This window comes from Mastigoproctus giganteus, chromosome 13 (assembly GCF_048544385.1).
Source record: "Mastigoproctus giganteus isolate SK-2022 chromosome 13, ASM4854438v1, whole genome shotgun sequence".
NCBI classification, from domain to species: Eukaryota; Metazoa; Arthropoda; class Arachnida; order Uropygi; family Thelyphonidae; genus Mastigoproctus; species Mastigoproctus giganteus.
In genome coordinates, this window is record NC_143587.1 from 138,708,663 (window position 1) to 138,731,742 (window position 23,080).

The 23,080-nt window shown below is 36.0% G+C and overlaps 1 protein-coding gene across 1 annotated transcript in view; it reads right to left on the reverse strand.

The window, feature by feature from the left end:
- LOC150076484 (allatostatin-A receptor-like) overlaps positions 1-22,868 on the reverse strand; it is a 41,461-nt gene extending 18,593 nt beyond the window's left edge. The window contains exons 1-3 of the mRNA XM_090387369.1: positions 22,471-22,868; positions 15,253-15,376; positions 9,036-9,250 (exon numbers count right to left, since the gene is read on the reverse strand). Coding sequence (XP_090243495.1) covers positions 9,036-9,250; positions 15,253-15,376; positions 22,471-22,868 — 737 coding nt within the window. The remainder of the gene's footprint in view (positions 1-9,035; positions 9,251-15,252; positions 15,377-22,470) is intronic.
- Positions 22,869-23,080: the final 212 nt, after the last annotated feature.

Consider the following 23,080-nt stretch of genomic DNA (forward strand, 5'->3'; position numbering starts at 1 on the left):
ATTTAAAAAGAAAAGAATTTACAATTAAATTTTAGTTTCTATTGTTTTTTAGTCAGACTTGTTGAAAATAGATGTATTGAAAATAGATGATTATGGTTAATATCGTGAGAAAACTTCAAAAGGCGTTTATGATTTGATTAATTCTTCCTAAGATAAATATAATAATGCTGATTCCATATTATATCAGTACATTGCAGACTTAAGGATAAACGCTGTAAATGATCATTTATAGGAGCAGAAACAACTCCATTCTTAAAGCACTTGGACTATCTCTTGAGAGTCAATAAAATCACGAGCACATTTATTATTAATGTGCTAAGTAAATCGATTGAAAATGTAATTTGCGAGATTTTTATATCTCAGTATTTAGTTTAATGGTGATATCCGAGTGTGTATTAAATCCAATTAAAATGCAAACCCAGTTTTTCGAAAAATCCAATTAAAATGCAATCTTGATTGCAAATGAACAGACTTGATTAAAATTGAATTCAGAATTTAAAGCATGACAGTATACGCTGAAAGAGAGTCCACCTTGCTCCTGTTTTATTCTTTTTAGTTTGTTTTCTCCTGTTTCACGAATGGTTGTCTTATTTGGTACAAGCTTGCTAAGATACTTATTACTGAATGCATCTTGGCATTCCAAAAAATATTTGCGTGCTAGTTAATGTTACAAAATAAAGGCGCTCTTGTAGGAAAAACCCACATTACTCACCACACTAATATATTCTATACTGCTACGCAAATATCACTACTCTCTCACAAAGAAACTGCCTTCTATCTCTCAAAATACTTCATATCTGATGACACCAGGAGCTCTGTCGCCATAGTTATCTCGGTATACCCGTCAGAAATGAACAGTGCGATAAATAATAATCCTCCATATTTATAGTTTTTATCGTAATGGCCAAAGGTTGCAAGGAAGCGAATTTATTCTGCACTCCATAAAAAGCTAAACATTTGAAAAAATTCCCAATCGCTTATACTATTTCCAGTGTTACAAAGTGCCCATCCAGTTGAGCCTTGAATATTGCCAAACTCTTTACCTCGGACACTTTGGCAGGTACGCAATGTCTTCCAGTTATCTATAACACGCTACCACAGGAAAAATGTCATGACCATTCACACTTCATTTCATTTATATATTTGTTTAACTTGATTCTTCTTTCGCCCCCTGGTGAGATGCTTTCAACATTCGTTATAGGTATTCGCCCTAGAGTGTCGTACACCTCAATGAGAAATCCTTCATCCGCCTAGCCACCAGGTGATGCTTAGTTGCCAAGCTTCGTCGATCACATCTCCCAAGTATTTCCTCTTAAGGGCGTTTAGCGGTCTCTTGCCAAAGTCGCTTTTTTTTTTTTCCTACCCTGATACGTCCTTGATCTTATAATTAACTATTCAGCTGATCTTTGAATTTACCAAAGCTGCCAGCCACAGTTACGCACGAAGATAACTTAATCCAGGAGACGACTCGCTGTCAAAAATAAAACAATTTTCACTGTTATTAATTAATCACTTAAAGCATTGAAAAATTTTCCTGCATTAATTTTACTATCCCCTTTCAGACTTCAATCAGGTTCCCTATATGGTGCCTGGTGCCAACCTCTGTAACTCACATTTTCGCATAGGTTTTACCTCGCATGGGTGGTCCCTTGCATATCTTACCAAGCGGGTTCTTCGTTTCTTTCTGAACCATTTCAACAAACTCGAATTTTTAGGTGTAGTCTGAATATTTGGACAAAGTTTTCGGAGTATAGTCACCACAAATTGGATGAAATTAGTTGAAATTATTAGATGAAATTCATCACCATAAGCTAGATGAAATAATTCCCACATGTACTATGCTCACCATTGTCCAAAGACAGGCTTCATACGTTGTTGATATCTTGAATAGGCATCCAGTCGCTTGAAAGGTAGCCCCAGGTGCCAAGCGATTTGTGTGCCTTTAAGTGAATATTTTTTATGTTTTGTTTCAACTACAATTTTCTTTATTTATAAATTAGAGTAGCTCTTTCGCAATACAAGAAGCAGGCAAAGGCCCAGAAAGGAAAGCCACCTATCTGTTTCTAACAATACTAACTCAGCCGCTTGGTCACATTGTGGCACTACTCCCCCCGTGGCGGGGCCGGAATCCTGAGTGGTAAAGCAAACCCCAGGGTCAAAAGGAGCAAACATGAACTGTGACAGTTTTTCACCGATAAAGACTGCAAATCCAAATCCTATGGATTTACATCAATCCGATAATGATTCATCCAAACCAAATGGACTGAGACCGGATGCTACCCGAATAGAATACCCAATTTTCTCATTCTACATTCGCTAAAAAAAAACCAGCTATTAAGCAATTTATCGCCATTTCTCATATATAAATGGCTTGAGAGCGTAGCTAGTTCCCCGAAAATGGTGCAACGACCGAAATCTGGCGAACTGCCAACTCCAAACACTGATTCTCTACTCAAACTCGCCTCATTTGGTGGAGTTCCTCACATCGTTAAGGAGTTAAGGTGTCCTCACATCGTTACCGAAAGCAATTACAACTACAGATACCTAGACGTAAATCTAGGGCTCTGAGGGCTCTAAAAAAAATTTCCATTCAGTATCAGTCTGGACTGATACATCAATTCCACATAGCATCTCCGTTTCTGAATGGGCTATCTTTGCTCTCTTCTGTACCTCAATCCTAAAAGCAACAGATTTCAAGCACAGCTAAAAACACACCGGTCACGATACCAGCTGCTGCCCATGCAACTCCTGATCCCATTAGCAAACAGCCATTCGGCTGCTTCCTTATGGATACTAATAAAATTTGTAGTGAAACCGAAACCATTCTGGAGATCATTCCAGAGAATGAAATAGACACAAGAGCTATGTTCCTATGAATAGATAAAATTAAAATTGGCTGCCTCAAACACTTTCAAAAAGCCGACAGACTCGGCTCCTTCGTCTAAATCGAAACTGTCATCAACTTCGTCCAATGGAATTGAAGATGCTTTCGCAGCAATATTGATCACATCTACGAGATAATTAAGCATCATAATTCAGTTGGCTCAAGTATCTCCCTTGATTAAAACAAAAATTACACTCTTTTCTGACAAGACAGACCTGTTACAAATAATGCTCACGGTGAGGTAGCCATTCTCATAGATTCATGAATCCTTGCAGACGCATTCCTTTACCAACCTCTATTGAAGCTGTTACTACGCATATAGCAATTGGTGTGACTCTGGCACTTGTTTCGATCTACTTAAACCGCTCAGTCATCCTTGTACCATTCGTGAATTTGAAGATTCTTATTTTGCAGTTGCCAACCTCTTTCTGTTTACTGGGCGAGTTCAATGGCCAGCATCCATTTTGAGGTTCTCCCATTGTATATGGACGAGGACAACTCATCGAAATAATTATTGACAAGTAAAATTTAACCATCCTAAATACTGGCTCAACAACTTGCATCCATCTCCCAACAGGAACAGTCTCTGCAATAGATCTATCTGCTCTCCGATCCTCTTTCCCAGTATTGCGTGGACAGCTCTTGACGATCCACTCAACAGTGACCACTACCCATTAATTTGTAAAATTCAAACATTACACTGACTTCAGAAAACGGAATAAAATCGAAAATTTCCAAAGCAAATTGGGAAAAGTAAACTTCCCATGTGTCCTTTGATAATCAGGTCATCGAATCTCGTCCAATAGATACTCCCCGACCACGTAGTGTCCTTCCCTAACTATATTCAATCTCACAGTTTTTCTGCTTTCTTAAACAGATAAAATGATATAATCGTTTCTGATAGTTCATAACAGCCATAATGGGTAACTTCCACATCACCGATAGGCGCAATATGGCCTGAGCAGCCTTTGTGCTAAAAACCACAACACCTTGAAAGTTGCTGTCGTGTGATGGCCTTTGAGAGTATCGTGTATCTCATATTTAGAAGTTTCATAAAAGTTATCCTTAGAATTTCAGAAATATATAAAAAAAAAAAAGAGCTGAAAGCTTAAAATCGATATTCAATTATCACAAAGTAAACAATACTGGTCCTTACCATTACAGCCTGTAATTATTTTCCACTTTCAATGAAGAACACAATCTCTGGTTATGGTAGCCATTTTTGCTGATTGAAGTCATTTAAATTTCATCGCCTGCGGCTGACAACCAAATTAGGATCTCACTTGACCCAAGTGTACGTTCTAAGCTTATTATCGTGATATAAGGTTAAAAAAGATGCTCTTGTTTGTCATGAGTAGGTTGACAGTTCTCTTAGTTCCTTAAAGCGTTTGCTCAACATATCTAAAATTCTTATAAGTCATTTGTTATCGGCCGATGAACTGTTTTTGTAGATCACCTGCGGTTAAAAGAAAACCTTTCCTACACTATTCTGTAGAAGTTTAGGTAAAGTTTCATCATTTTCGTTCGCCAAAAATTGATCGAACTATGAAATTAACGCACACACCAAAAGCCACAGGAATGGCGGGTGGAGGAATGTTCTGCAACGAAAAGTAGTAATTAAGAAGAACTAAAAATGACCGCAGAGCTTTTCTGTTGTTGGAGGTGGTGCATCGATTTATAGACTTTCTGTCACACATCGTTTGTTTTTGCAAGGTGCGCTGCTTCCCGTGCACTCTAAGAAGTCTTGCAGTGGTTATATCTGGTGGTAACCACTTACTGCCATTCTTATTGTAACAAAAACGTGTCTCACATAGTTCTGCGGTGAGAGCCGTTCTTTCATAGCTGTGAAATAAGTCATCCACATTGTATATATGGGAGTCTTGTTCATCCTTGTCGACTGAAAGGGGATATACTGCGTTATTATAAGCGATACTAGGTTAATAAAGCATAAAGAAGTCACACGTGACATTCGCTACCCTAATGTGATGGTAATTATCTCGCTCTTCGCTAATGGATTTTATAAATTTACAAGTGTTAATAAAGCACCTACATTGTTATACATTTCAATCTCTTTCTAAACGATACTTAAGAATATTATGTGCTCTATTATTAACGTCTAGAAATATGTTATTAAGTTCTTTCTACATTTTTCGGTGTTATATGTAGGAGGAGGTGGTGCATCGATAATGCATCGGGGGTGAAGTACAGGCCTTATAAAAATATCGTGTAATGTCCTAAATATTAGAAACAACTGGACAAAATCCATATAATTTGAAGGTGTAGTTTATTACGAATGCATAATTATAGACCATTTGCCCTTTTGAATGAGTAAAGGCGGTGATTTCCTAAATGCACAAAAATGTATTGCCATTTTATAATTCATACTTGTATGCGATTATATCTGCAGAAATGGCAACGGTTGGCTGATTGACCACTGGAACATCATGCCTCATAGCACATTTATAGGTGACATGAGCCACGTTAGAAATATTGAATCTAACACTCTGGACGAAGATCTTATTTTTCATTTTAAGTAATGCAAAAACCATACATTTTTTTTTTTTTTTTTTTTTTTTTTGACATTGAGTCATGGTATTGCTTATTGTATCTTGAAAACAACTTGGCTATGGATGATTTTCTACTTTTATAGTCTTTGCGTTTTTATCAACTTTTCTACTAGCTGAGTTTTGGGGTGGACGGAAATATCCCTAAGCTCATCCTGTTTCTTTTTCGGTTATTAGCGTTTTGTGTACAGTTGGTAATGGTGAACGACCTGTTTTTTATTTTCCTTAATATTAGAGATAAATGAGCAAACCGCAGATGTGTTGAGGTTAGTATTGTAATGGATAAATGATGCAAGGAAGCGAACTTTCTGCATTTTCCAAAAACAAATCAACTAAAGAAGAAATTCTCCATAATTTATAGATATATCCCTCATCCGGTCGCCAAAAAGTGACTGTCTACTTCCTCCTTGAACTTTGCCAAATTCTCTTTCTCGACCGTTGCCACAAGCAGTTCATTCCAATTATCTACTAAAACACGCTGCCCGAAAGTAAACTTGATCGGATCCAGCCTTTTTGTTAATTCACCAAAATTTTGTATTTTTAACCCCCGTTTTTTTTCTCTCTTCTACTCATGAAAGTAATATCTCTTTCATTCGTTTTAGTAATTGCCTTCAGGACCTTGTATATATCTATAGGTCTCTCGCTAAGGTGTCTAGTTGCCGAAGACCTCTGTCTTTCTTAAAATGTGGCCTTTTTTTAACCGTGGAATATTCTTCACAGAATATTCCACGGTTAAAAGAATACCATTTATAATTTATCATACGAGGTAAGTGGAGACAATACAGCAATTCGAGTTAGCGTTGAGCATCCATACTTCACTCTACACCATGAATGTTAGTAGTCATAATGTATCTTAAATGAAATCTTATGTCTTAAATGCGAAAAAAAAGGTTTCGATTCATTTTTATTTATTTGATACAATCTACATTCCGTAGTTCACCTGCTAGTTTATCTATTTTTGAGGAACAAAGCTGGAACAATCTCGGAAGAATGGAACTATGGTCTGAAAACAATTACTAAAAAATTGACCAAAACGTCTGAATATTCAGTTACAACAAGTGGAATAAGTTAAAAACTTTCTCACCAGACTTCTCAGAAAGCAGCTGTTACTTATAAGGATAATCTTTTTTAGGAACAAAAAAAAAAAAAAAAAAGATTCAAAGGCCTTATTTCTTTTCTCCATTAAGAATGCTGCTTGTTGGGTTAGGATAGATGATCTTCTCATCTTCTTCTTCATGGCCTTATTCATTTGTCGATGAGTCTCCAGTTCTTTAACATTTTTGCCTACCTCATTATCCATCCTGTTTGTTTTCCCCTTTTTTCTATTACATATGCATTCATGACTCAAAAACTGACCAAGCATTATAATGACTTATTAAAATCTGTCAAGTCCCAACAGTGATGCGGTCGATTTCCAAAATTCTAGCAAGTAATGATCAATAGACGGCTATACTTCTGATTAAATTTCGTAATTCTGCAATTAATAGCTTGCTTGATTCTGAACAACATTGAACTCTATTCCCAGTAAATTAGCATTCTAGTGCGATATCATTCTTCTTTCCAAATAAGGTACAAGAGGAAAGAGGATATAAATAAAAATGATTGTTTAAAAAAACATTAAGGTTGGCAGCTGTATGATTATGCACCATTTATTTAAAAAAAAGAGTGTAGTGGATTTCACTCATCTGAGAGGGGCTCTAGTGAAGTCGCTATCACGAGTGTAATACATTTAGCTGTTCGATTACGTCATATAAAATCTAGGGATTATTTCAAATCTTTGCAAATAACGGATATTCGTGAAAATGAAAACTTATTTCTGACTTTAGACGATTTTTATGGCATCCGACAAGCATATGTAAACATTAAGTGTGCATTCAGCTCTTATGAACGGCTAAGGGGACGTTTTCACTTAACCGTACTTGGTGTTTAGTTAAATTTCCACGATTTCCATGTTCTTTGAGTGCAGACTTTGGTTATACACAGCAGACCTTTGCGGAGTGGCTAAAATAGGACAGAAGTCAACAAAGGGAAACGTCTCGACAGAGGAAACCACTCAGTTCCATTAGCGTAAGCACGTATCCATAACATTTTATGGTGGTAATATTTGCTACAGCAAGTGAAGAGAAGATTACCTTCTTGTTAGTTATATATGGGCTGAGGATAATGGCAGATTAGCTTGCTATGCAACATGGGAAATGTCACTCTTTGTTTTATTACAACGTCCTCTTCAAGACGAATAGATCTCTTTGGTTATTTATCTGATGGTCTCGACATTGTGCGATTATAAATTATTATTTGATTACACTCAATTTCAATTAATTTAGAGTTAATGAAGAAAATATTCATTCCTTTGCATAGATAATACTAAATTATATGTCACTACAAAGCTGAAGCTAAGTTCTTAAAGAAAACAGTAACTTTGTATGGAGACGATACCTTGGTTCGACCTCATATTTATCTCCTAACTTAATCTGAGAGGAACCACATGTTTCAGTACTACGTTCCACCATATTCAACATAAAAATAATTCAATAACGTAGAGTCTACCATAAAGAAAGTCCATTGCTCTGTGTGCAGAACACTTCAATATCTCCTGCAATTCTTCGAAAATGCATAGGGAAAAAGACAGTTGCAGAGAACCAACAACATTGTTAAGTTGGTTCAAAATAATAACTTAACTCAAAAACTGTTGGGATACACTGTAGCAGGAAGCGTAACAGACCTGGAACTCCGAAGGAAATCAATCTTCCGCGAGCATATAAAAACCCTCCAGATTGCATATTTGTAAAAAGATAAAATACTAAATATTTTAAGAGTATTATCTACCACAATATGGGGAGCGGATCGGGTCATACTGCAGTACCTATACCACGCATTATACAGTCATGTATAGATTATGGTTACATGGTGTATAACTCTTCTGGACTAAGAGTGTCAAAAAGGTTTCATAATCTGGAACAGTGACCTTCCTCTTGGTTATTTATATTACATACAAATATAAAAAATGCGCTTTTTATGCACAAATTATATTTCATAAGTCCTAGGACATACATGCTGCAATCAGTGAACCGCCCCCATAAAATAAACGATCTATTGAACACCCTCTTCAAGTAGGTACCTATCCAGCTGACCTTTTGAATCGTTTCAAGCGCTCAGCTTCAGCTGCCCATAGAGCAACTTCGTCCAGTACCAATACTCTGAGTGAAAGAGAACTTCTTGCAATTCAGTAAAAACCTCCCCGTAATTTAAATTTAATCCCCTAGTTCTTAAATCATTTATAACAACGGAAATATCGCCCTTATTCATTTTACTTTCTCCTCAGAGGTGCAGATCTAATACCGTACACGGCGAATAGGTAAAATGCGTCACAGCAATAGACTTCATAAACCTGTCCTGAAATTTTTGGAACACCCTGTATGTTTTTGACCCGAATAAGAAGAGAAAGAATCACAAAATCACCATTTAATGAAAACAGTATTTATGGAAATGAATATTGATCTACTGACAATAAAGAACAAGGAATAAGGACTTCATGCTACTCAACTAAAACCAACTCTGAAACAAAAATATTCGTTGAAGACACTTACCTGTAAGGCCTGGTCATAGCTGCTATTGTTTTGGTACTACTCCATAATTCCCTGATAACCCAAAAGTAGCAGACAGACATGAGAACTGCAGGGAGGGCAAACATCGCAACTAATTGGTAGATGGCTACGGAGAAAGCCAAACTGTCGTTTGAATCCCAACAGTAATACGCTGTGATGCTTGTGATGTTGTTGTAATACGTTATCGGATAAACCCGCTGGAAGCAAAAGAATAATATTCATATTAAAGTCAAATTATATAAAGTGGTAAATATAAAATATACGAGGGAACATCAGAGTAAATTGGTGAAATGAAAGTGGGGAAAATAAATAAGCAAGAAACTGACTCGTACATAGTATTTATTTTTCAGTATAATCACCAAAAGCTGGTGATTATATGCTGGTCCCATTGCTTTATTGAATTATGGAAATCATATACGTAAAATGTCGTTTTCTATCACAACCAGTGATTGACAGCATTTGAATTCTTCTATATCGTCAGAAAAACGTTTCCTGCAAAGCTGTTTTTGTTGATTAAACAAATGGAAATAGCTAGAATGATGTAAGAGATGTAGGGAAGATAATCAAATCATTAATAGTTTCTACGCTCATTTGCCAAAAGGTTAGAAACCGTTATTCAATATCCAGTACGGCCATTTTTTTTTTCAAAATTGTAGTCCCTACATGTAGGGCATAGATTTAATTAGGTGTTAGAGGGAGACTAGCACCAAATTTGATCACTTCCATCAGGACATTTGTACGCTGTTTTGTGATCGGTAGAAAACTGACGCCGAATTGCCCTTTCCAACGTCCCCCAGACATTCTCAATTGAATTTAGATCTGAAGAATTAGGCGGTCAGAGTGGATTTTCGAAATCTTGGGAATGTTCCTCAAGCAATTCGGATAGAATTTTCGTACTGTGGATAGTTGCGTTGTCTTGAAAAATTCCAACGCAATCTGGGTAAAAATAAAGTACTGTAAAGTAAAGTTGGTCCGGTACCTTCAAAGATTGAAGGGAACACGACCTTCTAACGATATGAGAAGACGCTGTGCGTACTAACAGAACATACCCCATAATATGATACTATACCACTTTCAGCTGCTTATCTGATGGGCCAGAATCTGGATGGGTGGCTTCATGAGGTTCATGCCGCGCTTTCACCCCACCATGGTGCAAAAAAAAAAGGTTATATTGAGAGTCGTGTTAGACCACATGATGTTTTTCCATCGTTCTAGTCGATAAGCTCTCGATTACCAAATCCCAGATTTTTCAAATCTGCTGCATAGTTCGGTCGGAAACGGGTTTTGTTTGCCTAAATTGAATATTTCAGTCATTTGCTATGCATTGGACCTTCTGTTCTTACGCACAGTTCGCTTTGAGTTCAATTTAAAGTATATATAGTACATACAGCATTGTATAGTACTTGTGAAGTATACTCAGTTCACTACTTCCATGAAAATTATTTCACCAGTGAAAATCGATGCACTATATTCATATTTTGCAGAATGTAAAAAGACGGAATAACCCAGTTTAACATTTCTGCTACTCCTTGAGATCCGAAAACTAGTCCTTAGTGAAGAGACCTAAAAAAGTTTCCTCCAACATCAGATAGGATTTCAACTCAGCCTCTGCTAAGTGGCGAACCGATTCTTAGGTTTGCCCCTTAGGGTTTTCGAAGATAAATTCCTTCCTCGAAGAAGAATGAAGAAAGACACCATCAATTGATCTCATAAGATAAATGGTAAATTGGATCAAGTTAAGCATTTCATTCATTTTAAATAAAAATGTTTTCACATTTTATTTTTTTCATACGAGGCAGAGACAGATTATTGCCGCATCGTTCATATAGTATATTCAGAAACCCGTTCGTTCTGTTAGAAAAACCTGATTGTGTCAAGAGGTTCGTTTCTTGTTTAACATTTTGCTGACCTCTAAAATACGTCGTCTAAAATATATCGAAGATTATATTTTGAGATTATTTAGTGAAATTAAACGAATTTATTTAGTTGGAAGATTACATATTTTATCGGGTGTTGTACAATCCATGGATGCTATTCGGGTATAGCACATTATTCTCTTTACTGATGAGGTATCTTTAAAAGATGCTTCCAATGCTTTGGGGGTTACCCGCAAGGGTTTCGAATGCTGTCTCAGGATTCAAAGACACGAGATCTATCCACTCAAGACATTTGCTGCAAAATATCACCAACTGGCACAATTAAAGTCTCAAGATCAGAAGAATATGATAAAAGTATTGAGACTTCAGTGTCAACAAGTGAAGAGCCTAGGCAATATTCTGTTGCAGCAGTGAAAGGATTAGAATGGGGATGTCTTTCAATAATTCTAAAGGCTGATTTTAAATGCTTCAACGGTCTTTACAACCTTCAGCGGGAAAAAAAAAAACCAAGCAGCTAAGCTCCTCAAGGTTTTCAGTAAAGAGAGATGAAAAAAAAAAAAAAAAAAAAAAACACACAAACAAATTCAGTGAAACAAATGGCAAAAGAAACTTAAAATTAGAAAAATTAATTCACCAATAGCAGAATCTCAAAGATCTTAAATCAGATTGATCATTAATAGTCAATACAGACAATACTAGGTGGTAGGTGACTCGCCAACTGGCGCAATACCACCGCTTTGCTTATTGGAGGCTTGAAGTGATGGAACTCATGTTTAATCTCCAGAGCAAAGCTCTGGCACCTTCCCCCACCTATTCCATCATGAAGTGTGATTGATGACTTTAAGTTTGATGGACATCATGGCGAGATCCAATCTTCCTTACATTTCGTGGGTATAGCTCTAAAACGGTGTTTGCAGGTCGGCCACTAGATAGTCCACCGGGGCGAAACTATTGGTGACTCTAAGAGGCTTCCGGATCAGATAATGATTGCCAACTGTTTTTTTTTTTTTTTTTTGTAATTGGTTATCCAGTTTTCTCTCTGACCGCTCCCTGCGAGTTATGGAAATGGCTCTCTGTCTTTTAACTTCTCCAGAAATGCTGGTGTTCTCAAAGATTCAGTTCTTTCTCCCACTCCTCTTGTATATTAACGTCCTTCCATTGACCGGAAATCCTATCCATAGGTTTGCTGATGATAGCACAGTGCATTCCACCTTCTCCTTTGGAAAATCTTGCCCTGCACAAACAGCTTCAACTTCTCGAATACCTAATTCAAATTTCTAAAATATTGATCTCCAGGTAATATTCCAGTGGGAAAAAGATACCTTAGTTGATTTCAATCGTTTTAAAACTCAGTTATGTCTTGTAACTCGCAAAAAGGGGTGTGTGTGTGTGTTATGGAGGTTTAATGGCGCATAAGCTGCTGGGGCTATAATGCGTCTATCGCAAAAAGGATTCTTCTGTTCTTATGCTTATCTTCAATGACACCCTGATTTTTATGCAAGATCATATATCTCTATTGGAGATTGCCTGACTAATCTCTCTTGCATAGGCACATTTCAAGTGTATTGCTTTCACTCTATTTAAATAACTGGGTTTTCCACTTTGGTTCTTCGCGTTACTTTTATTCCAAACAGCTGTTCACTCTGTGCAAATCCGCCCTACCATGGAATATTGTTCTTACATCTGGGGCGATGCCCCAAAACCTCTCTCAAGCTTCTAGATTCCATTCAGAAGAGGGTAATTAGGCTAATTAATGACTGATCTCTATCTGTCTGTCTCATAGCCATTCTATTTCTGCTGCATGCCTTGTTTCTGTGGAAAATATTTTAATGCGTGTCCTCATTGCAAATGGCCCCGTGGAGAGGGTAAAATGCATTAAAACGAAACAAAATCTGCTACAATTATTAATATTTAATGCCTAAAACTGTAATAAGAGCAAATATATATATATATATAATTGGTATTAACTTAATAACTTTCTGCATTTAATGAATGTTTGGTAATAAGTATTTTTCCTGAAATAATCCAATTCACCCAAACTTGCCATTGACTGCCTGCTGATATTCAAAATCTAAATGAAAATAATCTCTTCAGTTCTCTGTAATTCCATTTTAAGTTAAATTCCAATCTTTTGAAAAATAAACGATTAATTCGAATGCTTTAGCTTTGCCATTTTTATTCAAAATAATAAAATACAGTTCGCTGAGATGAAATTAAAGGTATTTTTCCGAATTTCATTTTATACTATATTTTAAAGAATGGTAAAGTAATTTTAGCTATAGGCTAGTTTCTTTCTTTTTTTAATTTACTTTTATGGATTCTGTGAAGTGAGCACATGCGCAGTCATTCTGGCACATCATTAATTTGCATGTTTTGAAGTAGCTGATTGAAAGTTCTAATATTTAAAGACAAATATTCCTAATGATGTACACAACGACTTCAAAGATGGAAGAAAAACCTTCGTCAGGTGCCATTGGTAATACGCAAGGACTCGTATTGGTGCTTTGAGAAGAATTGCTTCTGTAGCCGCCTACTACTTTGAACTTTTCTATTGATTGTTTCCAGGTAGCTCCTTGTTGACAGTACTGATTGCCTCCTTTCATATGATACCAAAAGACAGAAGCTACCGACAGCTGATAAAGTAGTCTTAGAACAAAATTCTTTCATGCTTGTTTTCGTCTCCCTATCCGTTTATGAAAACAGAAGAGAAATGGTTATACTCCCTTTTATCAGTGCATATGCAGCCTGCAAGAGCCAGTGAAAAATAATTGAGAACTCCTGGTGTTCTGAAGGTCACCTGTGCGATCAAATTTCTCCTCCTTCGAAGAAGGAGGATGAAGAAAGTAAATGTTTGAAATCCTAAAATAATTGCCGACCGGGCTAGCCGAGTGGGTAAAGTACCTGCCCGGCAACCCAAAGGTCGCGGGTTCGATTCTCGCCTCGGGCTTGGATCAAAGTACTGCAAAAACCTTGGGAGGTGCAATATGGCCACAGAAGCCGATGTGCCAACAACTACCAAAAAAAAAAAAAAAAAAACCCTAAAATAATTGTCAGCGTAGGAAACTTAATTACATTCAATTCTTTTGAAACAAAACTTCGTTACAAAACCCTCATGAAAACTAAACAGTTGTTAAATGTGTTCTCTTGCAACAGTTTCATTTTTTTTTCGATATTTTATACCAGTTTATGAATATAGAATTTTTAAATATTCTTATCAGCTTAAAGGATTAAATAACTATTCCATTAGCAGTTGGCTGCTAATTGAACCTAACCAAAGCACTTTGAGGCAATTTGGTTTAGCTTTGCTTTTTTCTATCTCAATCCTCCATTATCTATTGACCAGTGCACAGCCTTTTTTCGTTTAGTAACTAATTTCAAATTGAATAAATCTGCAAAAATTAAATTAACATATTCTTACATCCAACACCACTACTACGTACAACAGAATCTACCAAGAAATTGCGATGTACGAGAATATTCTGCAAAATGAAGGTCTGATTCTCGCAATTTCTTGCTTTTATCGAGGAGGGTTGTTCATAAACATCACACAATCGATGACCAGCACTAGATTGACTGCTGCGTGCAAAATACACAGTCTACGAAAGCTGAGGTCGATGTGATGTTGGTCGCATGGAAACCAAAACGGACCTTGACATCAGCGAGAGTTTTGTGTGTTCATTGCAGTTTCATCGTTTAAGACCTTGTCGGCTAGCCGAAGTTTGAAATATAACTATTTAATCTTATAACTGACGTTTCCCAAGCGTTAATGCATGCATGCATATTCAGTGAAACGTCAGACAGTTGCATTTACATCTTAAACACGTCTAAGAGGAATGTCGTGTCCCAAATTTAACTCCCTTTATAACTTTTGCGTCGGTTGCTTAAAGGTTGTTTGTCTGTTGGATGCCGGTACCCGGACGTTCGTTGGAATTTTACAATTGTAAAATGGGAAAGTTTGAGGACCATTTAACTGTGAAACGCGCGCTACCCCTACAATATCCATTAACTAAGCAGAAATTCTAAAATTCTCAGTCGTTGGGTGTCCCTAATAACGCTGTTTGGAATATTCATTATTAACGAAAACTGCAATATGCATTCTGTTCGACTGATTTAGCAATGTTCAATCCTTTAAACTCTCCCATAATATCTACCTACTACCTGAACGTACTAAGGGCACTTAGGTGATATTTTTAAAACATTGAGGAAGTGTAATCTCACATCCAATATTCTTTCCCAACTGTTGTTGATTATTTACCGCTGCTGAGTATGTAGTACAAGAAACATGATCGATGACTTCGGAAGTAACTAATAAATGCACTTACCTTGGTGACTAGGACGGGAGCAGCTAGAAGTAACGCCAACAGCCACACGGCCACCAGCCCTCTCCTGCATGTGTTTATTGTGCAGAATCGCCTGGCCATGATAGGAAAGGCAATCACCAGGAACCTGAAACCATGGATACAAAGTCCATTAAGATTTTTTTTTGTTTCAAAGCGAATGGTGAACTTCCCTCTCTCCTTCCTTCTCTATTGATATGTATGGGCTTATAGTTAATGACTGAATTTTTCTCAAGTATTAATATCTTGGTCAACAAGTTCTCATTTTTTTTGATAACGTTATAACATTCTGGCAGAAAATAAATTCTTGTTTGAATTTAAAAGCAAAAATCGATATTTTTTGTGCAGTTAATGTTTGGAGTACCAGTTGGCATTCGATTTTTCCTTTTAGATTCGGAATACACTAAAGAATCACACAGAAAAAATGAAATTTGATTTTCAATAACCAATTAAATTATTAAAATTTAATATCGAATAATTAAAAATGAATAATACAATTACTACAAATTTAATTAACTTTTTATTTCAATATTTGAATATCGCAATGCGTGATAAATTCTTATAACTACAGGGGGCGTTTGAGATAAGTAATAACACAAAAATCTAGGTTAATTATAATAAAAGATTGAATATTTAAATTCAAATTATAAACAAAATTGTTTTAAACTGAACTTGCTTGTAAAAAAAGCCAGGTGTAAAAATGGTCCTTTGCCATTTGAAAAGACTATTGCCATTATTTTATTCCTATAAAGGTACTGACCATTGTTCTTAATATACCCTTAAGAACACTTCAACCTTGAGAAGCATTTCAAAGGTTCTTCTAATTCTGCCTGATTAAAGCTTACGGACAACGTACTCGGATTGTATGGATCTTACTTAATGATACGTGAAGCAGATTTTTATTTGGTAATGTTCACCTCACCATTATCTGAGATGTTAAGGAAAAGGGTATGTGTAAGGACAATTTACAACATCATCCTACGGCATACGTAGATAACTATTCTTAAAGCTGGAGAAGGAAGGGCGGATCAGGTTTGGAAGTCGCCTTTGCAAGGAGGTTAAGAAACTTAGAAGATAATCCCTGAAATTTTATTTTGCATCAACAAAATCACCAGCTTTGACGTTCTTCAAGTGGCATGTGAAGTGGTAGACTGGATTGTACTTCTCTACGCGGAAGTTAACTCCTTTATTTTTAAAAGATAAAAATTAATTCGCATATTCAGAAGTTTCTGTATATGTTCTTGTATCATTTCATCAGTGACTGGTTTAGCCAACCATTCATCAGCCAATCCTACTCTGTCCCAGAGCAGAAGTAAGCCTCCATTCGAGGATAAATTGCCGATATAAAGAATCTGGATAGTTTCCACTAGTTAAATGTTAGTCAAAATATATTTAACCAACTCGTTTATCGAAAACAACAAGAGTAATATCTTAACTGCGCTTTAGCATTGTTTAAAAAAGTTGAAAATGGGATTCTTTCCAAACTGATGAGGAATTTCGAAGATGCCTTATTTGTGATTCCGGCAGAGACACCCAATTGAGACAGCTGTTGGTGACAAAATCGTTGTTGATGTGATAGATTTCGTCTAGCACCATTGGTCATATGAACAACGTCCACTAATGGCAAAAGGCAAAACTATTTTGAATAGCACACGAATCGAATTCATTCTGTCATCTGAACAAGGCTAAGCAACGAGACAAAACAAGGACCTCAATTAACCCAAATAAATACATTAATTTCTGTCCCAACCCTATATGGTTCTTTTATGAAATAACATCGGGGACAGTTTCCTAACACGCAGATCAGCTGATTTCCAAAATTCGTCGATGTTACTACAGTTGAACTAGTATTTGAGTATTGGACTACTTGAAAGCAGTGGAGCACCTTTTGGTTTTATGGAAACTTTCCGAACAGGCGCATTCCTTCATGGCTGCAATGTATCGATTTGCAAATGAATTTTTCCGACGGGATAATGCAACATGTACCAAAGTCAAAATTACACAGAACTGTTTCCACGAATATGAGTGAATTCAGCCTACTGTTTAACCTCTCCATTTACCAAATCTCAAAAGAAATGACCACGTGTAGAATGAGATGGAAAGCTCTTTGGAGGAAAAATCCATAACGATCCAACAAACGTAGTCGTTGTTAGATATGTATATCTAATAAAGTGGCTGCAGTATATATTATGTGATTTTCATATACTAGTATTTTAACATGTTTTGACACATCTAAGAAGTTACCTCAAGGGGATACTTTATCGTTGTCTCAACAACTTTTTAGAAAATAATAAGGCGACGATAATTACCCCCCTGAGAAATAATTTATCTTCTTATTGCTATCTGTTATAAGTAAATTGCTATGACCTTTTAAGTTCAACGTCATAGAAATTAAGAGATTTCATCAGTTAATATAAATTAAAGCACCAAAGGCTGATATCGCATTTCAGATTACTCTATCAGTTTTGTTGTATCAAGTAGGATTTTCTGTACAGCAAGCAAAGTTTTAAATATCTACATAATGACATTCATTAGAATTGTCATTATGTAGATATTTAAATGAATTGGGTGAGAGGCAAAAATTCAACTTCGAAAAAAGTTTAAATAAAACCAAGAGCATCTAAAAGTTGCCTAAAATCACGAGTCATCTGAGGAGATAAATTTTAGGAACCAGAAATGTTTGAAGATTTTCAAGGATCTGGATACTTTCCATCTAGTTAAATATTTATTTAAAATGCAAGTATGTTTTTTTCTGATAATCAGTTTAACTTGCAAATTAAGTTCAGACACGTTTCATATTCTTCAATGACGCCAGATGCAACATAATCCTATTTCATCATAAATGACATGTTTCATAGTAATTAGGATAACTCCAACCCATAGTGACACTGCTACTTACTGAGCAGAACATTATATAGAATAAATGGACCAGAACAAAACCAATCAGTGACTTTGGTAAACTTAAAATACCCTTTGTATTGAATGTGTAAAAAGACGATTGTTTATTCATAGCATCCCGAGGAGAAATTCTAAATTTAATGAGCATTGTGATTGATATACAGTTTTTAAATTTTATTTTACAAAGTATGAGAAATAAAAATAATTGTCTATTAATTTTAATGAGTCGAGTGAACGAAAGCGGGGAAAGTTATTTTGAAAATGCCCACATTAACTTCACGAAACTTGAAACATTTCCTAGAATATGTAGCCAGAATAAACGAGCTGTAATTACGAAGAGTTTTTAATTTTGCAATTTAGAAAACAAAATTAATGTGGAAACTGAAAGCGAAAGATCTAGCACGAGTTTTCTTCTGTAATTATGTCACTTTTTATGTCTTGCGAACATAAAAACTTTTGTTTTTCTGTAAAAAAAAAAGTGAAAGTTGTAGATTAGTTTGCTTGTTTTAATTGTGCTTTCTTTTGCGTTTTTGAATATTGAATGTATGAAGTTTAAATTTTTTGCTTTTGCATTTAATTTCACGTGCATTATTTTCAATCTTCCTTGGAATAATTCATAGCTGATTAGAAGAGAATCTTATTGTGACTGTTTTTACCATCTTGACTATTTCTTATAGATCCGATGTATTATTATTGTTGTTTAAATTTTTTCCCAGTGCAAAGTTTTTCTCAATGATCATTACATCGGAATTTCATGGAACTCATCCACAATTCCTCTTAAGTAAAAAAAAAAGATAAAGGTAAGCAGTGGAAAATAATATTTTCAGTCTGCCTAAGTAGAAAATAATAAATTCGTTTTTTCAGAGAATTAAATAAGAGACAAACAGACACTAATTGTAAAATAACGTTATGCACCAGACTTTTTTAAAAATTGCCTTTTCTTTTATGACAAAAAAATCTTGGATAAATGAAATGTCACTTTTATTCCGCTGTCTTGTATGTGAATAGTTTTCATTTTTATAGAAGATTTCAGTCCACTCCAGGCTACAAGAATATTTGACCATCCCTTTCAGCCGATGAGCATGTGAGCATCTGATCTTTAGAACATGCAATTTTCACAGGATTACGCTTTCTTTTTCTGAAGGGTTACAGTAGAGCAGCAGATAGCAAGCTGCACTGCTAACCTCAACTTCGAATGAACTAGAAAGATATGACAATTGTAGAATAAATCTTTAAAAAAGTTTATATTTATCTAGATTACTGAAGGAAAAAGAAGTCTTTGAAAGAAGCATAGAGGAAAGAACCTCTTAACAGTAACGATGGAGTGAAAGCGAAGAAGATCGATTGTAGGATAACTGTAGACTAACATAGAAGACATATAAAATCCTGATAAAACTTGTTGCACGCGACGGGCAATAAATAGTAGAATTAAGGGCCGACTAGGAGAGTAACCATCGGTTGTGAAGGGAATGGGATAAACTTTACAAATTCCTAATAAAACTCAAGTGTAGGAAAGAGCGAAATTGTGTGCGCGTGTTTTCATTTCCAACTCTCATGATGAAAAATTCACTGTGTGGTGAATTTTTCACAGCTTGGCTTCTTTGGCCGACTATGTGTTGAAGAATAATAATTCTTTACTGAACCGAAACCTATACAAGGGCGTACGTTGTGATCCCTCTATGCCATGGACTTAACAGAGCAGGGAATACCAGGAGCGAACCGACACCAAGAAATTAAATGCTATCCAGTCTAGTTCTGGTATCTACAAACGTTAAAAGCACCATTTTTGTTAATTCTAACTAACGGAGAAATGTAACTAATAATAATAGGAATAACTCCTGAAAAAAATCATGCGCCCATATCCTGTGATTGGTTGGACCCACTATCCACCATTAATTCCTTACTACATAAAACATACCATATCCTGATACCTCATAGTCTTAGTGGCTTTGGCGCTTAACACACGCGTGCGCTCACCTATCATCTAAGAAAACCTAATCAGCACTTTGGGCCCACCAGGTTGGAGCTCACTTGTGTTAGAACCCCGAGAGTAATGATCCAGAAATGTATAATTCCAATCCCAATATGTGCATCACAAAGTTGGTCGCTTGACAAAAGCCTTCTAACGCTCTCTCGACTATTAGCAGGAATACTTGCTGTTCCTAATGCTGATCACTGAATTGTAACTCCCCCTCCCCGTTACTATCAGAAGGCTTGTAGGTATAGGATCTCCTCTTGGGAGTGATAACACAGGAATTTAGCAGAAGTTAGTCCCCGCGAGCACATTGAAGCTTTTCAGCGATTATGGTATTAACCCGTAAAACTGTTCACGAATGCAATTCATCGAAAGCAGATTTACGGAGACTCCAAAATACAACCGATATAGTGCGAAACATGCAAAATGCTGTAATGGCATGCAAATACCTAACTGGAGAACGCGTTATTTAGTCTATGAAGGCAACTGTAAGCAAGATTGTGCAATTTTAAGCGTGTGTTGTTAATTTGTAATAAAAAAATCTGAATTCGCAGATTTTTTACATAATAATAAACTACACATTGAGTGATGGGAATTATTACCTTATAAGCAACAAGGATTATATTTATTTGCCTTATCTTTATAATTACTGGAATATGGCGTAAAATGTACAAGTATTATTCTCTTATTCTCAAAACATTCGCGTGCACCAGAAGTTAAATAACATTAAATTTAAACAATATTGATAATAAGTAACTAAGTTAAATTTAAATAATTATGATGAATATAACGGTTGAATCAATTTGTTTAAAAAATTCTTCGAAGCATACAAAATAGATAACTGTATAATGTGCTTTAGACTTTTTTTTTTTTTTTTAATTCACTGCATAAACTTTACTACAAACATTTTCTAAAAATGCCACTGTGACAGAATAAATTATTCATTAGGCGGAGGCAATAAGAAGGATAGAGGTAAGCCAAATCCAAGATATTAACCAATGTGGCAAACAAAGTAAGAACCATAACATGACTTGGAGTGGTGCATAAGACGGTGACAGGAGAATGTTGCATACCGCCACAAGTACAAGACTATGATGCATAACAAACTGGACGACTGAAACCTAATGCCACAACAACAAGGATTGAGATCAATTGCTGCTACAAGGAACTTTTTGTGGCCCATCGACATTTCAAGAGCTAAAGTATAAGAATGTGTTCCATGGTGTTCCAGCTGATATGGTTCATCTTGTTTCTGTACATTTTACAGGCATATTCGCATGCTGTGCTGACCGAAATAACTCACGGGAGGTAACATTGTCGGGGGAAGCCTACTTTCGCATGAGGTCCAGCTTTGATTGAGAAGAATCCTCAAGGATTCCTTCAATCTCTGAGAGATTCAATTCCAGCCTTCCAAACGAGTGACAAGTGGCGAACCTACTATTGTCACCAAGGACCTGTCTAAAAGATGATCAAGTATGGAGTGGAGATTTGAGCACCTATTTCCTGGATCGCCTTTTGAACTTTATTCTGCGCCCTGCAGCCTCTTTGTTTCCTTCAGTGGAATAAAGCTACTAGTTTTTCCCTTATTTCAGGTCATTTGGTATCTGCGAGGAGGACTCAACGAGGTAACTAGAATTATATTTATTGAAAGAGGAATCTTATGGAATCATCCATTATGAATGAATTAAGTTTAAAAGAAACACTATTAAACCATTGAAGAAATCGCCTTAAAGTGACATCCTTTAACTTCACCTATAAACTTATTCAAAACACTATTTATCTTATACAAAAAATAAAATTGACTCTGTGTACTTAAAGAATGAATTTTATAAATAATCCACAGAGGATAATAAATATGTATAAATTTCATGTGTTTTTTTTTTTTTTTTGCTTCTAAGCAAAACTTTTCGTTCTTATTTATTTCTGACTGTCACTCAAAAGAAGAAAATTCTTATAAGATTACGATTTCGTAGTAAGGTAAAGCTGAAATATTCTAAGGGTGAAGTAATCAGACGGGTCGGGTTTCTATTTGATATATAATAAACAGAGAAGTGCTGGATACTCGAAAGTGACTGAAGCAGTTGGAACGTCAAACGCGATGGCGATCTTAAAGAAATTACTCGGATCCAGCTGAAAAGAAAAAGTTTAAGTTTCCCATATAATGATCCCCTTTATACCTTGTATTTCATAAAAACGCTGCTACTCCTTATTTGGCTGAAATTTAACAAGCTTCACAAAGTTTCTGAAATTAGTCAGTTCAAGAGCTAAAGTATAAGAATAAATGCATATTTGAAATAGAGAATGAAAGAGTAAAATTCTTTCAACCTTACCTTTCGAAGCTCACAGCTGTCAAATTTAATACGGATGCCATCCCAGAGAGCATTTCAACATAGGAATTAAGCTTACAGGTGGCGCCTCCAGCGTCCCAAGTAATAACGAAATATGCGAGTGTCTCCAGTGGCACATATATTACCAACAAGAGTAGATCAGCAACAGCTAGGCTCACCAAAAACGTACACGTGGGAGAACGTGAAGGTCTGGAGCCAGCCCACGTTGCGATAACGACGCTGTTACCCACGACACCGATGAGGAATGTCACAGCGTGTGTCAAAATGATTGGAACAAATGAAGGATTAATGACATGAGGACCCAACATATCCTGCGGACTCTGCATGAAAATTCGTTCTTCACATAGAACATCGTCCATCATGCAAGTAGAGTTAGCCATTGTAATCTGTAAAAAAAAAAAAATGAAAAGACGTTATTCAACTATTTCTTGACACACCTGATACACTTGTCAAAAATAACAGTCTGTAAAATGTCTGAATCTTACATCTCGATGTGGCAAGCCCAAATCTTTTATTAAGTTACTCGGCTGAGAAATCGAATTTCACACAATTCAACCTCATTCTTACCACGCTTTCTTCCATCTGGTTTGAG